The sequence below is a fragment of the Dipodomys merriami genome, unplaced genomic scaffold (genome assembly GCF_024711535.1).
Source record: "Dipodomys merriami isolate MVZ:Mamm:240054 unplaced genomic scaffold, mDipMer1.0.p SCAF_2, whole genome shotgun sequence".
NCBI classification, from domain to species: Eukaryota; Metazoa; Chordata; class Mammalia; order Rodentia; family Heteromyidae; genus Dipodomys; species Dipodomys merriami.
In genome coordinates, this window is record NW_027203381.1 from 93319559 (window position 1) to 93345907 (window position 26349).

Below are 26349 nucleotides of genomic sequence, written 5' to 3' on the forward strand. Positions count from 1 at the left end.
GTTGTACACATCCAAAATTATTCAGAGAAAATACTCATTCATGCTATTATTTATAATCTTTCAAGATTACTCATTTAGCTTGATCACTTTCTCATCTTGTTTTATTCTTAAAGTTATGTAAGACCATTGTACTTTAATATTTCTGACATTAACTTGGCAGAAGAAAATAAGATGGGAAAATTCATTTTCTTTCTGACAAAGAGAATTCTGTCTACAATATAGATTCGAGTTGACATTCCTGTAATTCTAGGTATAAAGAAGGTAAAAGCAGGACTGAAGTCCACGTGGTCCCTGAGCAATACATCGACATTTAGATTCCATCTTGAAAAATAACTAAATTAGAAACTGCAGGAGCATGGCTCAATGATAGAGCACCTGCATAACAAACATGAGGTCTTAAGCTCAAGTCCCATTGCTGCCAAACAACAAAACAGGCCTTGCTGGCTGTCATTCAGTATACAACTTCAGAATAGAAAAAAAAAGAAGAAGAAAAGACTTAATAATGGGGGATATAACCAAAAGCTATTGGCTTCCTCAAATTGGCCAAGCACTTTATATAGGATAATTATATTGATAGAATATAAAAGCAAAATTAGGTAAAAGTCAACACTGTCTAATATGATCCGACATGAAACAGTAAGCCAAGATGCTAGAATTGTGGATTCCATTTCAACATGATCCTATAATCTTCATATGCATTGATGTATGCATGCATGCCTGCAAACAAAAATGTTCAAGTAGGGCTGGGAAGGTGGCTCAGTGGTAGAGTGCCTGCCTTGCATGCATGAGGCCCTGAGTTTGATTCCTCAGCACCACATAAGCAAAAAACAAAAAAGCCAGAAGTGGCGCTGTGGCTCAAGTGGTAGAGCATTAGCCTTGAGCTGAAGAGCTGAGGGACAGTGCCCAGGCCCAGAGTTCAGGCCCCATGACCAGACCCCCCCCAAAAAAAATGTTCAAGTATTTGCAACAAAATTAATAGAAAGAAAAATGGAAAACTCATTCTGTGGCAAATGATTCTTACATGGTTAGAATGAAGTAAATAAATACTCCAGGACAAATAAAACAAAATGTCATCATTATTCATTGAATGCACATACTGTGAAACCCAAGAGTTAGAATTCAATTTTTTGTATGTTTTTTTATTGTAAAAATACTGAACAGAGGGGTTACAGTTACATGAACAAGGTAATGAGTACATTTCTTATTGAGCATTGTTGCCTCCTCCTTTGTTTTTAGGGAAGGTGGCTCAGTGGTAGAGTGCTTGCCTTGAATGCATGAGGCCCTGGGTTTGATTCCTCAGCACCACGTAAGCAGAATTCAATTTTTGTTTGCTTTTTCAATAACAGAAAATGATTTGGTGATTTAAATCTGTAAGGCTAAATGCTCCAATCTTACCCATTAGCAATGTAATCTGGGACCACTCACAATGGTTTGTAGCCTTTACAGTACAGCTGCAGTCCTGCTCTGTGGCCTTTCCTTTAAATTGTATTATATCCTATCACATCACTGTAGACTATCCCATAATTTAGATTTATATCATTGATTAACAACTAAAATATTTATTTAGCTTTTAAGATTCTCTCCCTTATAAAGCACCTGTTAAGAGTGGTTTTCAAAATGTCATCCAAGAATCAGAGGGTCCACAAGAGCATTTCAGGGAGTGTTTGAGTTGTAAACTATTTTCATAATAATACTAAAACTTTACAGTCTTTTCACTCTCAACATCCCAGGAGTACGCAGTGGAATTTCACAGAAGTTGCAGGATGCATATAATGTTGTGTAAAATCTCAACATCTGGGATTTCTCCATAAGTCAGTAGTGAGAAATGGTGAGAAATAACGACAAAGTGAGTACTTTTAAAAATCTGATTCCTTCTTCTATTTCCTTGAAGAATGAGGGTGGAATTTTGATAGGTATTGCGTTGAATTTGTAGATAGCCTTGGGAAGTATTGCCATTTTCTCGATGTTAATCTTGCCAATCCAGGAGCATGGGAGGTTTTGCCATTTTTTAACTTCTGTGTTGATTTCCTTTTTCAAGATTTTAAAGTTTTCATCATAGAGGTCCTTCACTTCTTTAGTTAAGTTAATTCCTAGGTATTTTATTTTTTGTGGGGCTATTACAAATGGAGTTGCTTTCCTAATTTCAGCCACACTTTTCTCATTGTTGGCATACAGAAAAGCCATTGATTTTTGGGGGTTAATTTTATAACCTGCTACTTTGCCAAAGTTTTGAATCAGCTTGAGTACTTTGGGAGTGGAGTCTATGGGAATCTTTAAATACAAGATCATGTCATCTGCAAAGAGGGAGAGTTTTATTTCTTCTTTCCCTATTTGGATCCCCTTTATGTCTGCATCTTGTCTTATTGCTGTAGCTAGGCATTCTAATACTAGAATGAAGAGAAGTGGAGAGAGTGGGCATCCTTGTCTTGTTCCTGAGTTAAGAGGAAATGGCTTTAGTTTTTCACCATTGAGTATAATGCTGGCTGTAGGTTTGTCATATACAGCCTTTATTGTATTGAGGAATGTTCCATGGATTCCTAATTTTTCCAAAACCTTCATCATAAAGGGGTGTTGGATCTTGTCGAATGCTTTTTCTGCGTCTATTGAGATAACCATGTGGTTCTTGTTCTTGCTCCTGTTGATGTGATGAATAATATTAATTGATTTGCGTATATTGAACCAGCTTTGCATCCCTGAAATGAATCCTGTTTGATCGTGGTGTATGATTTTTTGGATGAATTGTTGAAGTCGATTGGCCAAAATTTTGTTGAGAAGTTTTGCATCAATGTTCATCAAAGAAATGGGTCTATAGTTCTCTTTCTTTGATGAGTCCCTGCCTGGTTTTGGGATGAGGGTTATGATGGCTTCATAGAATGTGTTCGGTAGTGAGCTTTCTCTTTCAATTTCATTGAAGAGTTGGAGGAGAATTGGTGTGAGCTCTGCTTTGAAGGCCTTGTAAAGCTCCGCTGTAAAACCATCTGGTCCTGGACTTTTCTTAGCTGGGTGGTCTCTTATTGCTGTTTCTATTTCAATGCTTGATATGGGCCTGTTCATATGGAACAATAAAAGACCCCGAATAGCAAAAACACTTCTCAACGGAAAGAACACTGCTGGAGGAATATCAATACCAAATTTCAAACTCTACTATAAAGCCATAGTAATCAAAACAGCTTGGTATTGGCATAAGAACAGACCTCAGGACCAATGGAATAGAATTGAAAACCCAGAAATGAACCTACAGACCTATAGCCATCTAATCTTCGATAAGGGAGCTAAAACAATAGAATGGAAGAAAGACAGCCTCTTCAGTAAATGGTGCTGGCAAAATTGGTTAACTACATGTAGAAAACTAAAGCTAGATCCTTATATATCACCCTGCACGAGAATCAACTCCAAATCGATCAAAGACCTTGAACTCAAAGCAGACATTCTGAAAACATTACAGGATGGAATAGGAGAAACCCTAGGTCTCCTAGGCTCAGGCCGAAATTTTTTGAATAGAGACCCGGAAACACAACAAATCAAAGAAAGGTTGGACAAATGGGATTGCATAAGGTTGCAGAGCTTCTGCAGGGCAAATGACATAGCTAGCAAGATCAATAGAAAGCCCACGGATTGGGAGAAGATCTTTACTAGCCATACAATGGACAAGGGTCTCATATCTAAAATATACTTGGAACTCAAAAAATTAAACCACCCAACAACAAATCCTCAAAGAAACAACTGCCCAATAAATAAGTGGGCAAAAGACTTAAAGAGAAGCTTCTCTAAAGAAGAAAGAAGGATGGCCAATAGACACATGAAGAAATGTTCAACATCCCTAGCCATAAAAGAAATGCAAATGAAAACAACATTGAGATATCACCTCACTCCAGTTAGAACAGCAAAAATCAAGAACTCTAACAACAACAGATGTTGGAGGGGATGTGGGCAGAAATGAACCTTACTTCATTGTTGGTGGGAATGTAAACTTGCTCAACCACTTTGGAAAGCAGTATGGAGGTTCCTCAAAAGACTTCACATAGAACTCCCCTATGATCCAGCAATCCCACTTTTGGGCATTTACCCAAATGTATACAAACAAGACCACACTAAAGCTACCAGCACAACTATGTTTATTGCAGCATTATTTACCATAGCTAAGATATGGAACCAACCCAGAAGCCCCTCAATAGATGAATGGATCAAGAAAATGTGGTATATATACACAATGGAATTCTATGCCTCCATCAGAAAGAATGACATTTCCCCATTTTTTAGGAAATGGAAAGGCTTGGAAAAAATTATATTAAGTGAAGTAAGCCAGGCCCAAAGAAACATAGGTCCCATGGTTTCCCTTATTTGCAATATCTAGTATAGGTATGAGTCAAGCGGAAAAGGTCAGATAATGTGATGTTAGGAAAACGAACCCTTAAATATGTATTTTAATGTTTTCGTTTCTTTCATGCATATGTTTCTAACACATTTATAAGATTATTTCTTTGTTGCTTTGTATGTCCCTCCCCCACAGTGTAACCCCCGCTTTCACTTTATTTGATGTCAGTATAACATGTGGAGGAGATGGGGACAAACAAGTCGTTTAAGGATTTAGGTGGACCTGTTGCAACAAGGAGAATTACAAAATGTCATGTCAAAGCAAGCTTTACAATGTCGGTGTGGGGGGGCGAGGGGGGTATGATTGGGTGGGGGGGAGGGGGGAGGCTGGGAAGGGAGGTGAAGGATAAACAAAGGAGGAGGCTGCAATGCTTGGTAAGAAATGTATGCATTATCCTGCCAATGTAATTGTAACCCCTCTGTACAGTATGTTCTCAAATAAAATAAAATAAAATTAAATTAAAAAAAATCTGATTCCCTCTATAATATCCTTATGGAAAACACACACACACACACACACACACACACACACACACACACACACATTCACACGCATACACTCACATACGTTTCTTAGGACTATTTAGGCTGACTGTTCCTTATCAATCACACCATTTAGAACATAATGAACAAACGTTATATCCTTAAAACATCATGAAAGAAGTCTGGGGTCCGATGCTGGTACATCATGTTTGTGATCTTAGCTTCTCCAGGGGCTGCAATGTCAGGATTGGATTTTGAAGCCAGCCTGAGAGATTCTGTCTCCAATTAACCAGCAAAAAGCCAGAAGTAGAGATATGACTCAAGTGGTACAGAGTCAACTTTGAGGAAAAAGCCAAGTGAGAGCCAAAGACCCAGAGTTCAAGATACAGTATGGGAACAAAAATAAAACAAAATTACAAAAAACAAAAAAAACAAAAAAAAAAACAAATAAAGTAGTTTTGTAAGATAATAAATTATTTTAAGTTTTGAAGTAACATATTTTTTTCAACTTCTCAAATAACCTGTCCAGGTTTACATTTTTAAATTTTCTTTAATTGTGAAAATACCATACAGAGGGGTTAAAATTACATGAGCACGGTAATGGTAATGAGTACATTTCTTATCAAGAATTGTTGGCTCCTCCTTTGTTTCCCCTTCCCATCCCTTCCCATCTCCTCCTCCCCCACCCCTGTTCGTTTTTCAACATAAGATCTTGTACATCTCATTGTTGCAATGGGTCAACCTATATCCTTATTTGAACAGTTTGTTTTTCCCTTCCCCTCCACAAATTATACCAACATCAAATACAGTGAAAATAGGGGTTATACCGTGGGGGAGGGACATACAAAGCAACAAAGAAATCATCTTATAAATATGTTAGAAACAATAACAAGCAAGAAAAAAACATTTGAGTCCTTATCTTGGGGTTCATTTTGCCTAACATCAACTTATCTGACCGTTTCTGCTTGACTCAGACATGTACTAGTTATTGCAAATAAGGGAAACCATGGGACCTATGTTTCTTTGGGCCTGGCTTACTTCACTTAATATAATTATTCCCAAGTCTTTCCAGGTTTAGATTTTTAACTGTGTAAGTAGTTCATATAATGTCATGTCCTCTCCTAATTCCACCTGCCACTCACAGAAGTATTTTAAAGATAGGATTAAGCCACTAATCCTAGCTACTCAAGAGGCTGAAATGTGAGAATTACAGTTTGAAACCAGCCGGGGCAGGAAAAGTCTGAGAGACCCTAATTGACCTAAAAAAAAACCAGAAATGGAGCTATGACTCAAAAGGTAAAGTGCTAGCCTTGAGCAGAGGCAGTGCATACGCTTGAAATTCAAGCAATTGTGCTAGCCTTGAGCAAAGAGCTCAGAGACAGTGTATAGGCATGGAATTCAAGCAATTGGAATGGCATAAAAAATGGGCACAGTAGGCCCTTTTATGTCAATGATATTCAAATACAGCCAACATGATTGCCATAGTGCCACTATTTTCTAGTTAAATTGCAAAGGAGAACCTGGGAATGGTTTGATGCACTGAAATATTGAATGTCAATATCTGAATTGTAGGAATTCTAGACACCAGGTAAAAATGTTTCAAGTGTTACTTTGACAATGAAACTAATATAGACAAACCATAAAATGTTTATTCAAAAATAATACCTCTTTGTAGTTTTCAATGGTAAACTTATATATATATATATGACATAGCCACAATATACAAACCCAAATAATATGATAGGTGTCTAAACTAAATGAGTAAGACCACTTTGGGTTAGATAAATACACAAACTTAATATGTATTTAGTATATAGTAAGCATGAATATAAACATATATAAAACAATTATGATCCTATATTTATGAGCACATCATAATGATAATTTAATGATAATCAAATCTATTTCAAAAATGTTATATTTTGTGATAATTTGATAAATGCTATCAGTCACAATCTGCTTGAAAGATAGTTTGAAAAGAAGGAATTCCTAGAATATTTTTGCAATAAGGATACCTATCAATACAAATCTACAACTTAGAATGGCAACTCAGGTCTCTTGGGTTTACTCAAAAATCAAAACAGCAATGCTTTATAATCTCATTTTTGAAGTAAATTATAAAATTTCTGTACTAAACAAGGCTTATTATATTTGAATAATTCAATGATGCCCAAATTACTCTAGCAATGCTTCACAGAAAGAATCCAGGGCCTACTCAGATGATTTGAGAGAGTTCCAAAAGAATACAAGAATGAACATGCATGAGCTAAAAAATAATTATATGAATGAATCCATTTGATTACTGTGAAGTTTTAAGAATCTTCTGAGAGTGATATATCCATGAAAAGGGCCTACTGTGTTTTTCTTTCAGAAATGTGAAGGATTGTGAAAACAGCAAAATTTTATTTACACAATCCAGAGAAATAACCACTAAGACCTTGTTTCCTAAAAGTCATAGCCAGTGTAAATGGAACTTTGAAAGTAAACTCAATATATATTTCAGGGAGGACTTGATCTAGATTTCAATGAGTCTCATGGGATCCTACTGAACTTTTCTTTGATTATCATAGACATCAAGATTAGTATTGGGGGGCTGGGAAGGTGGCTCAGTGGTAGAGCGCTTGCCTTGCATGCTCAAAGCCCTGGGTTCGATTCCTTAGCACCACATAAGCAAAAACAAAAAAGCCGGAAGTGACGCTGTGGCTCAAGTGGTAGAGCGCTAGCCTTGAGCTGAAGAGCTGAGGGACAGCGCCCAGGCCCAGAGTTCAGGCCCCATGACCGGGCCCAAAATTTTAAAAAAAAGGAAAAAAAAAGATTAGTATTGGGAATAAGTCTGTTCATACTTAATAATTGGGTGCAGCCAAAGAAACATAGGTCCCATGGTTTCCCTTATTTGCAATAACTAGTATATGTCTGAGTCAAGCAGAAAAGGTTAGATAAGTTGATGTTAGGGAAATGAACCCTAAGATATTTATTCAAAAGTTTTTTTTCTTTCATGTGATTGTTTCTAACACATTTATAAGATGATTTCTTTGTTGCTTTGTATGTCTGTCCCCTATGGTATAACCCCTGCTTTCACTGTATTTGATGTTGGTATAATTTGTGGAGGGGAAGGGAAAAAACAAATTGTTTAAATAGGGACACAGGTGGACCCATTGCGACAATGAGACAGTCCTTATGTTGAAAACGAACTTTACGACTTTGGCGGGGGGCGGGGAGGAATGTTGGGTGGGTGAGGGAGGAGGGGATGGGAAGGGGAAACAAAGGAGGAGGCTACAATGCTTGATAAGAAATGTACTCATTATCTTTCCCATGTAATTGTAACCCCTTTATACAGTATTTTTACAATAAAAAAATAATTGGGCGCAGAATTGAATTTCTGCCTTATTTTTTAAAATAAGTTAAAGTATAATAAAATGTTATAGTGAATATGAATATTATCAAATACTTTTTTAAAGTTCAACTACAATAAAATAGTATAGTGAATATAAATATTATCAAATACCTTTTTTTCAAAGCTGAAGCATTTTTTTTAAAAAACAAGAGCGATATAAACTACAACTCCTGGCCTATATAGAGGCTTATATAGTAGAGTAAGTTTTATAGTAGAGTAAGCTTATGAAGGACTTCTTTAGAAAGCAGAATAATAAGAAGAATAAAGACATTTCAATGGAAAATAAATATGTTGCATGGTATATATGCAGTCCTCTGAGAAGACAGTTTAGTTAAAAAAAATAAGACATTGCTGTACAACATTGGCTGAGTGATTTTTGTAAAAATTAAGAAGGAAGCCTTACGATATTTATCCATATGTTAAATTTTATGAAGTATTCACAGCAGTATTCATTTTATGAATGCATTCAACTAGCTTCTTGGTTATACATAATCCTCATTAAGTAGTATTAACAATAATCATAGAAATGTACTCATTATCTTACTCATGTAACTGTAAACCCCTGTACAGCATCTTTAGAATAAAATAAATTTTAAAAAAGAATAATCATAGCCAAGTGCCAATGGTTCACATCTATAATCCTATGTACTCAGGAGGTTGACATCTGAGAACTGTAGTATAAAGCAAACCTGAGAGGAATAATCCAAGAGACTCTTATTTTTATTTTATTTTTTTATTTTTGCCAGTCCTGGGGCTTGAACTTAAGGCCTGGGCACTGTCTCAGCTTCTTTTTTGCTCAAACCTGATGCTCTACCACTTGAGCCACAGCACCACTTCCGGCTTTTTCTGTGTAGGGGGGACTAAGGAATTGAACACAGAGCTTTGTGCGTGCTAGGTGAGCACTCTACCTCTGAGCCACAGTCCCAGCCCTGGGACTCTTATCAATTAACAAGCACAAAAGAGAGACTCTTATCTTCAATTAACAAGCACAAAAGGGAAAAACAGATTTGTGGATCAAGTGGTAGAGCAAAATAAGCAAGAGTGAGAAGCATTTAGTTCAAACTCCAGTACTAGTACACACAAAGAAAAAGGAAGAAGAAAGAAGGATGGCCAATAGACAAATGAAGAAATGCTCAATCTCCCTAACCATAAGAGAAATGCAAATCAAAACAACATTGAGATACCACTTTACCCCGGTTAGAATGGCTATAATCAAGAACTCTAATAACAGATGCTGGAGGGGATGTGTACAGAAGGGAACCTTACTGCATTGTTGGTGGGAGTGTAAACTTGTTCAACCACTCTGGAAAGCAGTATGGAGGTTCCTCAAAAGACTCCACATAGAGCTTCCCTATGACCCAGCAATTCCACTTTTGGGCATTTACCCAAATGATCACAAACAAGACCACACTAAAGCTACGAGCACAACTATGTTTATTGCAGTATTATTTGCCACAGCTAAGATATGGAACCAACCCAGATGCCCCTCAGTAGATGAATGGATCAAGAAAATATGGTATATATATACAATGGAATTCTATGCCTCCATCAGAAAGAATGACATTGCTCCCTTTGTTCAAAAATGGAAAGACTTGGAAAAAATTATATTAAGTGAAGTAAGCCAGGCCCAAAGAAACATAGGTCCCATGGTTTCCCTTATTTGCAATAACTAGCATAAGTCTGAGACAAGCAGAAGCAGCCAGATAAGTTGATGTTAGGCGAAATGAATCCCAAGATAAAGACTCAAATGTTTTTTCTTTCTTGCTATTGTTTCTAACATGTTTATAAGATATTTTTTTGTTGCCTTGTATGTCCCTCCCCCACGGTATAACCCCTGTTTTCACTGTATTTGATGTTGGCATAATTTGTGTGGAGGGGAACGGAAATAACAAATTGTTTAAATAGGAATACAGGTGGACCCACTGCAACAATGAGATGTACAAGACATTATGTTGAAAAACCAACTTTACAACTTTGGCGTGGGGGGAGGAGAGTATGGGGAGGGACGCTGAGAGGAGATGGGAAGGGATGGGAAGGGGTAACAAAGGAGGAGGCAACAATGCTTGATAAGAAATGTACTCATTACCTTGCCTATGTTAACCCCTCTGTATATAAATTAATTATTAATTTAAAAAATTCACATAAAAATAAAAAAGAATGAGGATAATTCTATTTTAGTAATACATCCACTCATAAAGATGAAATAAAAATCTGGAAAAAATGATTCACAAACATGAATATTCTCTGTAGGTAGAAAAATTATGGACTACTCTTCATTTCATTGCTTTTGTTTCTTTTTCCCCTCCAGTACTAGGCATTTGAAACCAACGTATCATACACAGTAGGCAAGTGTTTTGCCATTTGATCTATATCCCAGGCCTTATTCTTGTAATCACCACTGCAATAAAATTTAAATTAAAAAAAGATGAAAATTTTAATAACTTTCGTTGTGCTAGCTTCCAATTCTCATTCTTCCTTACTCCACCTCCTGAGAAGCTGAACATGACATCATGCTTAGAAAGTTTATGACACAAGCATGCATCATTTATGTAAATACAGATTTTAAAATGTTTTCAGATTAATCTAGTAGGCTGACAATCCTGATAATTAATTACAATTGCTTACTAAATGTGTCTCAACCATGCACATAAAAATAGATAAATCAAACTATGGATAATTGTAGACGTAAAGATCATGGCGCTTTGGGGAAAAATCATAAAGTAAGGTATCTCAAAATCTAATAGTCACTTTTTCAAAATAGTAATGGTGTATAATTCCTAGAATACATAGCAATATTTTATATTGAGGAGCTATTGCTTCCTGCAGAAATCTAACCCAGCTATCAGTTTGGGTCTATTTCTATGTATTTACCAGTTCACCATGTGGGGGCAGGAAAGTCCTTGTTACTCACTCGTGTGGTGTAAGCAGCTTCGGGGTCATCCTCTAGAACACGTGAAAGTCCAAAATCAGAAACCTTGCACACCAAATTACTGTTGATCAAGATGTTCCGAGCGGCAAGGTCTCTATGAACGTATCCCATATCCGACAGGTACTTCATTCCGGACGCTATCCCTCGAAGCATCCCAACCAGCTGGATGACGGTAAACTGGGCATCGTGTTTCTGGAAGACATTCCCAGTGTAGAATTAGGGTTGTTATTAGAGCCTAGAAATGCATCCTTTAATTTTTTTCCTTTAAAATCTCATATACCAAAAGTTGTAACAAAACCAACTGTAGACATGTTAGCTCAAAGCTCTCATGACTAACAAGATCAGTGGATCAATGGATGCATTGCCAAGTAAAACACCATGCAATCAGAACCAAGTTCAAAAGTAGGCCTCTGCTGACCTTTGTGTGATATATATTTATAATGCTTCCTCAGAAACATGAACAAGAACAAACAAATGAAATGGGTGTTGCGACTATGCCAGGTTCATTTCCTTGATGCTTTATGAATTGCTTTAAATTAAGTAACACTAAAATGTTAGTTATCAGTATAATTCATTCATGAACAGTAAAATCATGGATTGACCATTTTGTTTTGCTTTTTTCCCTAACTCTGAGTGTTAGATCACAAAATAGAAAGATTTTGAAGACAACGTCATAAAAGCTCTGCATTATGAAAGCAAACCTAAGGTATTTATTTGATTCATCTTATTCTCTCTCTCTCTCTACCTCTTTCTCTCTGTTTCTCTCTCCCTTTCTCTCTCAGTGGTACTGTGGTGTGAACTCAGAACTTCCTGGTAACCTTGTAGGTGCTAAAGACACGTATCTAGTCCACCATTTGAATTTAAATAGAAATAGGTGGTAAAAGCAATGTGTTAATACTATATCCACTTCTAAATATATCTCAGAAAGCATTTACAATATTTATTATTTAAATGAATTTATTTATATTTATTATTTAAATGAATTTTAGTGTGTTTTGAGATCCATAAAAATAACTTGTATTAATATGACTGTTGTCTTTTAAAATAATCATTTCTCTTTTGTAGAAAATTTAGAATTTTCCTTCATAATTATGAATGGCATGACATATTTTTGTATCTCTATTCTTCTCTATTCCACCTGTCTCAAGACACAAAATAATAAAAACATTTTGAGGACCCTAAACATGACTAAAAAAAGCGACTGTTGATTTTTAATGTCTTGAATGTCAAAATTTCTATATTTATTTGAGAACTGAATTTTCTAAACTACATTAAAATATGATGAATTAAGCATTTCAAATATAAAGCTTATATGTTTAAAGAATATATATATGTGTATATTATATATAATTACATACTGTCAAATGATACCTTACATTAAAAATATATATTCTTTAATAATATAGTTTATAGTACATGCTTAATTATTGAGTAAAGTCTATGAACAGTACATAGTCCATCTTATCATAGTTTGAGGTTACTTTACATAGTCAAAGGGAATATTTTTGTCTTACGTAAATATTTATATCTGGGTTTAGAAAAATATTTTAATTTATGTTAATGATGTGAATCTTGAAAATGCCAAAAACTTGAAGAAGATCGTGCAAACTTTAATACTATGTACTATTAAAATTTGAATGCTGCAACTAAACATGCAGAATAAGTTTTGTCCTTTATATTTAGTCCCAGAAATGTTCAGCTTTCCTTAAAATTTAGATAACCTAATTGCTTGACATAATATTAGAAGACATTTCTAACAATTTCAGCAGCTCATTCATAAATTCAAACATGTGCATATATATAGTTTTACTTACACGTAAGAAACTGTCCAAGGAACCATTCTCCATGTATTCTGTTACAATCATAACTGGCTTACCTATATAATGGCAAATAATACATTGCAAATCATCAAAACTGTGCAACAAATATCATACAATTAACTTACATATAATACTCTTGGGCACCTAATGAATTCAAAGATTTAAGAAATTTCTCTGCCCAAATTTTGCCATGCTGCAATTCAAGGAAAAAAAACACAGCAAACAAAAATGAAACTATGAAATGAAAATGAAAAAAGTGAAACTAAGAAAAAAATGGAGAAGACTGGTTTCTAGATCAAAGGCCTTAAACCTAGATTATCTAACAGGACTTATTTGGAATTGTTTTCAGGAAACATAAATGTCAAAATATGTCTCCATTCTTTAATTAATTGCATCTTAATTACTTTTCAAAAATAATATTTTGTTTACAAGCACAAGATAGAATGAGGAACCCAATTTCCACTTACCCTGTGGGCATGTACATCCACAACATAGTGTTCTCTTTTGTTTTGGTTAGTTACAGGCACAATAAATAAAACTCCCTCTCTTTCAGGAAACTGGTACTCAAAAAGTGACGAGGTAGGATCAAAGGAAATGAAGGGAAGAAGCAGGGAGAAAAATTCATATGCAGTCATAAAACTCAATGCATATGCTACAAAATTAAGAATTTTGTGGGAGTGGGTAGGATTAGGAAGGATGGAGGAGAATGAGGAAAGAATGCTCAAGATGCATTGTATATTCATGAACTGTTTTGTTGAATTACAACTTCTTTACAATTTAAAATTTCATTTAATTAAAAAGTGAATTTAAAAATTAATTTAAAATTTTAATTTAAATAATTCCTACTTTCATAAAGTGTACAAGAGACTTGTAGGAAACAATAAACAGAATATAAAATTCATGTTATGTTTGAAAGGAAAATAAAGCTGCAATAAAAATTGCTGTAACCACTAATTTGTAACTTGGAAAATACATAAGCTCAATGTGATTTAACTATGTGGATCCAGCATTTTAATGTACTTCTATAGCAACTATTCTGTGTATAATACTGATTGATTAGATACATTAACTGTATAATTATCATTGTACTTAAGAAACTTGAGACAGCAAAGATAAGTGTCTCAATGTCATGAAGTAAACAAATTATAAAGTCAAGAGTTGTAGCCTACACACTGTGCTATTCATGAGATAAACATGTAAAATATCAAGCAATACCAAACATGGTGTTCTTAAGTATTGTGGATATATGCAGCTAGAACTAGAATAAATGTTTAACAAGGAATAATGATTTAATTGATTGTTGCATGCCAATAGGGTAATTTTAATTAAAAGCATATATATATATATATATGTATTGTAGCACTACATCTACTACTAATAATAATGCCATATGAACAAAGCTAAATATTACTCTATATATATTACACTGACAGCAAAGAAATTAATTTTAGAAACCAGCATAATGAAAAATATAAATTTGGGAAATAGATACATCTGATATCTGGGAAATCCCAATGTTTTTTCTTTGAACAGAAGTTTATAACAGTCTTGAGTACTAAATATGCTCTAGTACTTAATTCTCATGGTATACTTATGCTTCAATAATATGCATTCTTTTTCTTTTTCTTCTTCCATGGAGAACCCTGTGCATTGAAATAAGTTATTTTTGTAAAAAATATCATCCAGTAGTAAACCAAATCTCTGACATGGTCTGAGTTTAAAACTTGCATTTATCATCACATTTTAATTCTGCTTTGCTGATGCTATGATATCTTGATGACAAGCCTTTCATGCTACAAGAAAGTTATTCCTTTTCCACCTTCAGAAGTTCTAAGTTGAATTCTGCTGAAAATCTTCAAACATTAATGTCTTAAATCTAACACAATTATCATTTGCTTTCATAAGTACCTTCTATCTTATGAAGATTAGTTTGCCATTTTGATGCTAGAAAATATCAAACTTTATTTTCTATTTCTTTTTATATGTATAAATTCTGAATCTATGCTGTTGAGAATTATCATTCAGTAACATGAAAGCTACTCACACTATATTTAGTTATTTGAATATATCATAGGAGAGATGTCTTGATTATTGGAGTGAGGAAAATATTTAAATTCTATACATTTTTTCATGATTTTCATGCATATTATAATCAGTTAACGCAATGCTCAATTTAACTAATATGCTGATTTAACTTTCTGGATACCATATCACGTTTAACATTGTGACCTAGTAATATCTGAAAAATTATTTTAACCTGAATTCTGAGCTGTCAGAATTTGTTGTTTACAAATTCTAGCTAAAGTTCAATTTCACTATATTTAAGGGAAATGGAAAACTCAACCAATTTTTTGGTTTCTATTCAACTTTATCAGAGACCTGACCTTTAATGAAATGAAAGATTGAGTGAATGAGCAAATATATGAATGAATAAGTGAATGAGTGAATGTGCTCTCTGTAGATCATCTCCTGTCCCTGTTCCTTCCCTAATATAATCCTGAAGAGCATAACATGTTACAAATACATGCTTCCAAGGGAGTTCAAAATACCTTGCTTTTCACTGCCAGTTATTGAATCTGTGTATTACTCAGACCTCTGCTTATCACTCACTTCCTTTGGCTTTCAGCCTTATGACCATTTCATTTCCCATTAGCATATAGAGTAGAATGTTTGGCAAGGGAAATAGAAGTAGCTAAAAATCAACCCAGTCAATTAAGCCAAAGCTCCATGACCATTCAGAAATCAGATCAGGCTGTCTTTAACTCTGTAATTTAGGTATTTGTAAACACTTCAGTTAAGATGGGCAAGTTGGGAAATGTGCTTTGCATTAAGTTCAAAGATTCAGGAAACCAAATGTACAGACAAAAAGTAAACAGAATCAAAATGTTCTACCTTGGAAATCAGTACTAAGAGTTTCCCTTGTGATCATGATTTTGATAAATATAGTTAAAGAAAAAGACTTTCTGGAATAGTGGCCAGAGTTTGTTCTAATATGCATAAAATGTACTAGGAAATTATAAAATGACATCTTCATAGTATGCAATATTGATATACAAGTGTGCATGCTCTTTTACATGCATTTTGATTTGCAAATAATATGACCTACATACTCAAAACAAACCCTACATCATTCATTATCAACAGATACTCCAAAATCTATCTGGCATATATCAAAAACTTCTAAAATGGTCAGTAACTAGATGGAATAAAACTATCAAAATGAACAAAACAGGTTTGTAGTTGGTGTGTGTGTGCATGTGTGTGTCTGTGTCTGTGTCTGTTTCTGTATCTGCGTGTGTCCTGGGGCTTGAGCACTGGGCAATGTCCCTGAATAATTTTTTGCTCAAGGCTAGCATTCTATCATTTGGTCTTTTTTTTTTTTTTTTGGGTCCGGTCATGGGGCCTGAACTCTGGGCCTGGGCGCTGTCCCTCAGCTCTTCAGCTCAAGGCGAGCGCTCTACCACTTGAGCTACAGCGCCACTTCCAGCATTCTATCATTTGGGATACAGCTCTACTTTTGGCTTTTTGGTGGATAATTGAAGTTTTTCATAGGCTTCTTCCAAGGCTGGCTTTAAATCATGATATCTCAGCCTCCAAAGTAGCTAGATTACAGGCATGAGCCACCTGTGCCAGACTCCATATTTACTTATAAATATATGGAAGAAATGTTGATTTTTCACATAGTAAAAACAAGTGAGTAAGTCTACTAAATGAGTTTATTTACCAACCATCCATAGTGATTCAGAGATATTTCTAGTTACTGAATCACTGTTCGATGATGGTGGGTAGGAGATTTAAAATAACTAAGAATTCCAGGTTAAGCACCGCTGTTTTTACCACAAACTTCTCCATCACATTTTTTACAAAAAGAAGAGTAAGTGATATGATAGATACACAGTCAACCATAGACATATTTTTCTTTACAAATTTCAAATATTAATTCTTAGATAATAATATCCACTTTCAAACAGAAATGTAATTATTTTTAAGATATATAAAATTATACACACTTAACCCATTGTTCTATACAGTTTTGTAACTATTCTAATGTGATTCAATTTTGTCTTATTCATTTTGCTGGCCTGTTATTTTACCTTCTGATATTGATTGTAGAGATTTTGCATTAAGGCAATTATATGCTTCTGAGTTTGGGGTGTTCCTTTTCCCCCTTAATACAAAAGTTTGTGTAAAACCAGCAATGCTCAGATATCTGCTGAATTACTAAGCTACTTGTATATACTGAGTGATTTTTCTTCTTTTAGGATAGTATGGATAATAAAAGGTAGTATTTGTACACATTGAGAATTATGGTCTTGTAATTTTTTTCTTCTTTTATTTTCAAGGTGATATACAGAGGGGCCACAGTTACGTAAGTAAAGTAATAAGAACATTTCTTGTCAAACTTGTTACCTTTCCCTCATTTTTCTCCTACCAACTCCCTCAACTCCCACTTCCCAAGTTGTAAAGATTATTTCTAGCATATTGTCTTGTGTATATTGCTGTTGTATTGGTTTCCCCTTTCTTTTTGTCTCATCATTCTGTTGTTCCCTTTCCCTTCCCTAATTTGAATAAATTTATATACAATACCAGGGTACCAGAATCAAATACAACCAGATCAGGGGATATACCATAGGGGAAAAATATACAAAGGAAACAAAAAAATCACATAGTATATTAAAAACAGCAACAACAAAGAAAAACGGAATTCCATGCTTCCATCAGAAAGAATGACATTGCCCCACTTATAAGGAAATGGAAAGACTTGGGAAAAAAATCATATTAAGTTAAGTAAGCCAGACCCAAAGAAACATAGATCTCACAGTCTCCCTTATTTGCAATAATTAGTATACATCTAGGTTATCTTATCAGATGAACAGAATATCTCAATAGCTATGTACATATGACCATATAAGATGATGCTAAGGGAAATGAATTCCAAGACATAGACACAAGAGGATTTAGTAAACTTTGTAAGTTGAATTTAATCTTCAGAAAATATCCAATAAAATAAATGAGGAAATTTACCACATAAATTCTGTTTTAATCCAAATATGTGGATTAGTGCAATTGTTATACATAGAGCATGCAAAGAAAAGAGCTAAAGTTCTTTAGACATGTAAATATATTATTCTAGTTCTCACATTTTCAGTAATATATTGAGAAACAGTCTCCTATTTCTGTTCATGTGGGCATATCGACATTCTGAATTTTATAAACTTGTAATCAGAAATGTGTCATCAGAGTTTGCAAAAAAATATTATTCTAGCTCTGTAATATATCATATGTGCTTTCTGTTGTGAATATGATATGAAATAGTTGGGATATGGCTTAAGTAAACATCTGCCTAGAAAGCTCAAGGCCCCAAAATCAAACCCGAGTACGACCATAAAAGAAAGATTAAGAGTTTGAGATGAAATATAATACTCTTGAAAGAAGCTCAGAAGAAAATTTGCAGAGAGAAAGGAAATAACAGGATTTGGGATTGTTAGTAAAGTATACCATCTTAGCCCAACAATATTCCTTTATCCTCTATACTGGGAATAAGGAAGTCCAAATCAATGTTAGTGATGGTGTATAGTGAACACTCAGAGGGGGGGTGGCTGTTTTAATTATGAGAAATCCCCTTAGTGCTCCATCCATGACATTCCTCAACAATAAAAGATTACAGTTAAGTTTCCTGGTCAATTTTTAAATTTCCAAGAAATTAATCCAAGGAGGGAAAAACACATCAATTAGATTGAATTTAATTCCTCCTATTTCACTAGGTAAAATATTGCCAATAGGAATTATTCTTGGAATCTAAACATCATTTAACTTATGGTGTGATGGCAGAAATATCAAACATTTGTTAAAATCAAGTTTCATCCTTTTGAACTTCAACTAAAATTGATAACACATGTGAGTACCTCGTTCTGGGCAAAGCCTGTCCCCCGGCTTGCTGCTACTTTGAAGATCAGAGACTCTATCACCTTCTCGTGTTTAAGATTTTCAGGCTCATGACATACCATTAAAATTGTTTATGACTTGATTCAAACAAATTAAAAGTAATGATCACATAAAGGCCCTTCTCAAAATGATTTGAAAATGATACATTATAATAGACACAGTATTTCTAAGCACACAATTAATAGCAATAATAAAAAGGCTTCACTCAGACAAAAGAGAAGAAAGGAATTTTTCAAGAATGTTTTTTTGTATACACACAAATTAAATGGTTATCTCACTCTTAGCAAAAGATTTTCATAATTCTTTGTTAATGTATTCATACATACTTTCATAGCATTTGTGGGGGTGGGGGTGGGGGAGTGTTGTGTGTGGGTGAGGTCCTAGGACTTAAACTTAGGACCTGGATGCTGTTATTGAGCTTCTTTTGCTCAAAGCTAGCACTCTACCACTTGAGCAACAATGCCACTTCTGGCTTTTTTCTGAGTAGTTTATTGAAGATAACTCTCATGGACTTACTGCCAGGGCTGGTTTCAAATTGTCATCTTTAGATCTCAGCCTTCTCAGTAGCTAGGATTACAGGTGTGAATCAGCAATGCCCAGCTCTCATCTCATTTTAAAGATGCAAAAAAAAAGTAAGATTTCACTGTTAATTCTATGTTACAGAATAAGATGTATACGTGAGTTGCTTGATTTATGAGGTCTCACCCATTAATATGGTTGTGTCAGAATTTGATCTTGGATGTACTGATTCTTACTCTAGATATTGATATGCTCTTTTTAAAAATTTGAAATGTGATAAGCTATAAATTCTGCATCAATCTATTTATCCAATGTGTTTATGTGCAGGTGTGTACATGAGTATTCATTTAGAAGTCAAATGTTTTAGAATATAAAATATTAGCAGCAAAATAAATAATCTCTTTTGATGACAATGTGTCATATTTATGTTTTAAATGTAACATCTAAACGTTATTGTAGGGAGCTTCTATTTTCTCCCTATTAGAAAAAGGTACCTGATTTAGAGCTTTTAAATATGCCACTAATGAGTACCAAATCTAACTCTGGGGTTACTCCTCTGTTATATTTACAATATATGAGATGATGGGATTTATAGAGTCAGCTTTGACAGTTTCTTACATACTTATTTGGCCAAGGAGATGTATCAAATTTAGATTTCTCACTTCAAGACTAAACAGTTGTAATCCATATCAGACTGTTAGAGAATAAGATATAAAAAGATTTTTAATGTGTTATATCTTTAGTTTTTAGAAACCATTTTAATGTATTTTTTACAGAATTTTTCTCTTCAGGATTGTTCTATAGATTTGTTTGTGATGACAATTCATATTAGTTTATTTAATTTTTTACATCTGAAGGAAAAATAACACAGCAATTATGTTTTAATATTTGCATTTATTAAAATTTAAAAGATTTCTTTTGTCATTTAGAACACTCAAATGAATAAAATCAAATTCTATTGGCTAGAATACTAGAACCTATCTGTAAGCTCAAATTTAAACATAATTACTTCGATAGTCGTTTTTATCTATTTCTTCTTACTTATAGACATTGAAGAATTTAAGTGATGCCTCTGTCCATGTTAAAACACAATTATTTTCTCCCTCACTCCCTGAAAAATGCAATCAGTTGTGTAACTGTACTTCTTTAAGAATGCATTCATTAAAACACTGGAAGATAGTAAATGATACTTCTCCCTTCTTTCTTTAGCCCTCTCTCCTCTCCTTCCCTCTTTCCATGCTTTGTTCCTTTCTTCTCTCTCTCTCTTTCTCTCTCTTTCTCTCTCTCTGTGTCTCATTTAGTTAGTTAATTTTTGGCTCCTCAACCACAATGAAATAAGTACTTATTTTGATCAGGCTCTATGTTAGTCACCATTCTTGTCATCTTTGGAAACATTTTGTTTCAGATTCTGACAGTAATAAATTATCTGCAACCTTTTTTTCTTGAAACAAGAAAGTTGCCTTGCTATGATGAAGTTGTGAGGGAGTACTTTTAAAATAAAGAAATAAATAATTAGAATCTATGAATATAACATGAAAACATGTGTTTGTTCCAATATGTGGGTAGAGTGTAAAAGAAACATCCATATTCTCCATGCTATATTTAGCACTTTCTAGCCAGACAATCTAATTATGATTTACAATTGTTTGTTCAAAGGTAAAAGAAGTGATTATATCTAACTCACAGAATATCAATCAATGACAATAAAATTATGCCATAGTACAAAATCAGAAAAATAACAGATACTCCATTAAAGAAGATGAAAATTTTTCATCATGGAAATTAAAGTTTAGAAGAATATCTAAGCACAAGTGATTTCCTCCTCAGTGAATCTCCAGTTCTGAAGGACAGTCCAGTGGATTAGGATGACATCAGATGCTCAATGGCTAAATGATATGAAACTCTCAGTGAAACATGTCACTGAAATTCTACAGATATAAAATAATATGGTCTTTCCCTGAAAGTCAAATAGATTCATTCATTTCCCAAACCAGTCTTACTGGTTAAAAAAATGAAAAAGATGCTAGGTGCCAGTTTCTCATAACTGTAATTATAACTATTCAGAAAAATGAGATTTGGAAAATTACAATTTGAGGCCAGTCTTGGCAGAAAAGTCTAAAAGTCTCCATCTAAAATAAACAGCAAAAAAGCATGTCTAGAGATCTGGCTCAAGTGGTAGGATTACCGGCAAGCCAAGCAAACTGAGCAAGCTTGCTCACATCAGCTTATAATCTGATATTTTCACAAGAAAGGTCAGTATAACTACCATTGTGCACAATTTTTCAGAGGACAGAGGCAAGAAACAAATATTTTTTAATCAACAAAGGGGTTCCATTTCAACATATTAGATTCCTAATATCATGCATCTTGAACAGTGTCTTCGCTTCCAGCATTCTCTCCCAGCATGCTAGCCTCACCAGCTTTCTCAAGTCACTCAGTTCCACTTTAACAATGTACACTGAATATTATGATTAAGAAGCTGAAATCCATTTGGTGTGAGGAGGGTGGGTCTTAAGGTGAATGGGTGGGAAGAATGGTGGCAAACACAGTCCTAGCATTCAATGTTCAAACACTTTTTTAAAATGCTTAACATGGGCATATAGCATATGTTTAAGTAATTCCACGTTGTTAAGTTCTTAATTTAATTTATTTTACATGAACACTCCAAAGGAAATCAAAGTATATTTCAATTATACCATGCCTTCATGAAGAAGGAAATGCCCTTTTAGTCACACTACAGTGAGACTCACTATTACTGCCATTTGGAAAGTGGTGCATGTAATGTAAAAGAAGAATAACATTGTGAAAAACATAATGAGTAATGTCTGTTGGTAACCATAGAGTATGTAAATGTGGTGCCAATGAATTATCCCCTAAAGGATGCCAAACTCTCTGCCATATGTTGTCTTTCACTGTAAGGAATTTGCTGCCAATTTCACTTATTCTGCATTCTATGCTCCAAAACCTCAACTAAGAAAAAAAAGAAAGAAAGGTCCCAATGGTATCTCAAGGGGTTTTCATTGGAATGGGAGCCAAAAATCACAGATCTGCCTCACAGGATCCCTTTTGAGCTTGGCTGGAGAAACCATCATGGAAATAAATTCAGATCTCTATAGTGGGCTGAATGCCAGAACTTCCCCCAGAGCAATCAAAAATCCACCTGGGACCCTAGATCAGAACTATTTGGAATCCACAGAGAAGAGAAGAGGGGAGGGGTGCAGGGGGAAAGCCTTGGGTCTCCTTGTGAACCAATGTTTCCAGCTCAGAAGCATTCCCAAGATGCCTATAATTTTCCTAGGGCAGGGAGGACAACAGGGGTAAAGATCTGGGAGCTTAAACAAAGCTGGTGAAGAATAAATGAAAAGGCAACTTGCTGGGAGTTCCTGTCAAAATTGAATCATTGTTTTTCCTTGCTCTTCTACATTTTCCACAGTTCTCTTCTCCACAAGTCTTTTAATCAGCATGCTTTTGCACAGCCCAATATCTCACTCACTATTTTACGTTAAAAATTCAAGAATTTTTAAGACTTAGAGAAGCATGTCCACTGGGGTGGGAGGAGGAGAGATAGGAAGGGATCGGAAGGGGAAACAAAGGAGGAGGCAATAATGCTTGATAAGAAATGTATTCATTACCTTGCTCATGTAATTGTAACCCCTCTGTACGATATTTTCACAATAAAAAAAAATTTAAAAAAGAAAAGAAAAGCATGTCCAAAATACTATTACTTCAATATACTTGCTGTCTAGAAAGGCAGGAAAAGCAGGTATTAGAGCCTTACTTACTTTTAGTAACAACTCCCTCCAGTCGAATGATATTGGGATGGTCAAACTGTCCCATAATGCTTGCTTCTCCCAGGAAATCCCGCCTCTGTTTCTCCGTGTAGCCTACTTTCAGGGTTTTGATGGCCACTGAAATCTCTTTTTTGGAAGGGAGTTTTAAGCGACCACTGCATACTTCTCCAAATTCACCTGGTGGAATGCAGGAAAGCAACAGAATGCAAATAATTACATAGCACATCTATCCTAGCCTGGTTAGAGAGCAAATACTTGAAAGAGCAAGCAGTTACAGTTCTTCATAGGCCTCCAAATTACTACAGAAGATGAGAAAATGAGACTGTCTGGAAAAGCCCAAGATATTCACAACATAGTGGAAAACAGACCTTGTGAGAGTGCCCGTGGAATCTTAAATATGACACTACGAAAACTGCAACATGAGAAAATAAGAAGAAAGCTAAAAGCTGCATGCATCAGACTTTTCACCCTTTCTTGTAATAGCTAACATCATTTCAGGGTAACAAACAGGCTGGCACAGATATTATGACTTGAACATTGTGTTGAATTTCAGATGTTTTTAACTATTCTATTTTTACTGTGAGGACCAATGGGGCTATACACTCAAACTCTCAGAAAATGAGAAAGGAAACATCTGCTATCAATTCCATTTATTGGAGTATTGGTTTGTTGCATTATTGGCATGCTAGCTATAAAGTTTTCTGGGCTTCTGGGAGAAGACCAATTGCATAAGAGTATCAAATTAAATAGCCTGTCTTGTCTAAAAGTTATTATGGAAACATTTTCTTATGTTTAATGTCCTACATGAAAATCTTATTTCCAAAATATGTGTGATTAATCCAGAAGTTGGATGCTAAGTGTTGATTACTATTAAGTAATTGAGTGTAATCAATGTATAAAATGATTTAGACTAATCACTATTTTTATGTGCATTACTATTAAAGAGCTTTACTTACCACCCTCATTAGATTTTGACCTGGCTTAGAACAGAGACTATATCTATTTCTCTATTTCTCTACACACACACACACACAAACACACACACACACACACACACACACACACACACACACACACATTTTAGTATTGAACAAGGTTTTAAATTGAACAAGAGTGTTTTCCGGAAATATTCTAGGATTAAGTACAGGATGGGAAGGAGAAACAAAGGAGGAGGCTACAATGCTTGATAAGAAATGTACTCATTATCTTGCCCATGTAATTGTAACCACTCTATACCGTATTTTCACAATAAAAAATAAATAAAAAATAAAAAAACTATAAAAAATAAAAAAATCATTTGCTTCTCTATGAAATAGAATAATATTCTTGAGCTAATGTCCCTGTGATTTAGAAAAGTCAGTTTTAATATTTTGTTTCAGCAGACAGAAGTGAGATTATTCTCTAACTCACCACCTCCCACCCCCAACCATCCCCAAGTAAATGAGTTGAGCCAGAAAAGTAGCAGATTGTCCTGCTAGAGCTTCTTGCTCTAGGACAACAAATCACTTGTATCGCTCTAGGAAGGTCTACCCTCCCCTCGACATGACCCTTCAACAGGATTCCAATCTTCTTCTTGGAAAGCAATGATTTATACTGTAATTTGGAAAAGTCATTTAAAGTCTAAAAGCAGAAGTACATGTAATTATTTAACAAATACTCATCAATTGGCAAGAATTGAACAGACACTGAGAAAAATAAAGCAATGTAATGATAAAAAAAATAGTTTTTTTTATTTTGACAAAGAAGGGAGAGGATAGCAATCCTTACAGTTATAATGTCCTAAAGATTATAGACAAAATGAGGGAGGGGGCCTGAGAACCGTCTCTGGTTTTGTTAAATCCAAGGCAGAACGTATAACTACAGACAAGCACTATTAGGAGAAGGAGATGTTATGATGAAAAATTAGAATTGTAAGCAAGAGTAAGAGTTTCTTGCCTTATCCAGAGTTATCTGAACATTGCCAGAGAGCTCCAGTTCGCTTTGTATAAACATTACGTTTGAGTAAACCATACAGAGGTATTCATAATGAACTTTCATTTCCTGAAAGTTCTGCCATTCTCATGAGTCAACATGGTATAAAGGATCATGTTTTAAATTCAGATGCCATCACCACTTAGCGACATATCACTTGTCAGTTTATAGAAGAGACAGTACAGAGCTGTGGTGGAGAACATCAATCCCAGAGCCAAATAGCTTAGGGCTTATTCTTGCTCTGTTACTTATTGGGTTTGTGGTTTTTATGTATCTTCACCTCTCTGTGCCTCCATTTCTTTATCTATACCATAGGTGTGACAATTGTGCTTATCTGATAAGACTGTTGTACAGTTAATTAATGTATGTGAGGTACTAGATCCAGGGTCAAATGCATGACAAGTAGAATTTATATGTTGGTACCATTTATTCCCTGAATTTAGACCCACTTTAGAAGGGTAAATTATCTATCCACACTCATGTTTCTTTTCAGATCAAATTGACAAATGAATATAAACATGCTTTGGAAACTACAAGATTCTATATGACTATAAGAGAAGTGGCCAAATTCCATATTAAAATAAGAGATGTTAATGTGATGGTAATGATAGCAAGATTCATATCTTACTGAGTAAGTACTTCCAAAGAAAACATTTTCTAAGAGGACTGTTCTAGAAAGATTAAGGATAAGATTTCACATTTTAAGTAAGCCAATTAGAGATTATTTTCTTTATTTTAAGTGGGATTCATGGACAAATTTACAGAATTCATGAAAAGCAGAGTGATCATGTCTCCCTGAACCCTTCTCATACTTCAGTACCTATTGAGCAAGGCTTATTTGTCAGCATCACTCTCTTCACAAGAATCATCTCATTTAATTCCTACAAAAATCTTACAAATGATGTACCACTGTGATGGTCAGTGTTCAGCATGGGCTTTGAGAGTGGAAAATAAAGGATTTTAGCTACGGTTTCTCCCTTTGATATGACAATGGATGTTCAAATACTTAGCTTCTTTTTTTTCCATCCACTGAAATAGACATACAAATATCTATTTTAAAAGCTAATGAAATTAAATAAGAAGTGAATGCTTAGCATACTTTGAAACTTGAAAATAAGTTTT

At 34.6% G+C, this 26349-nt stretch overlaps 1 protein-coding gene across 3 annotated transcripts in view; it reads right to left on the reverse strand.

Moving 5' to 3' along the window:
* The window catches only part of Epha3 (EPH receptor A3), a 321384-nt gene that overhangs the window by 35837 nt on the left and 259198 nt on the right, over positions 1–26349 (reverse strand). For 2 of the 3 annotated variants that reach the window (XM_070030435.1, XM_070030434.1), the window contains exons 11-13: positions 23248–23433; positions 12995–13056; positions 11163–11372 (exon numbers count right to left, since the gene is read on the reverse strand). In XM_070030435.1, coding sequence (XP_069886536.1) covers positions 11163–11372; positions 12995–13056; positions 23248–23433 — 458 coding nt within the window. Of the gene's footprint in view, positions 1–11162; positions 11373–12994; positions 13057–21289; positions 21352–23247; positions 23434–26349 lie in introns of those variants that run through there. The other variant, XM_070030436.1, reaches the window with a different exon arrangement.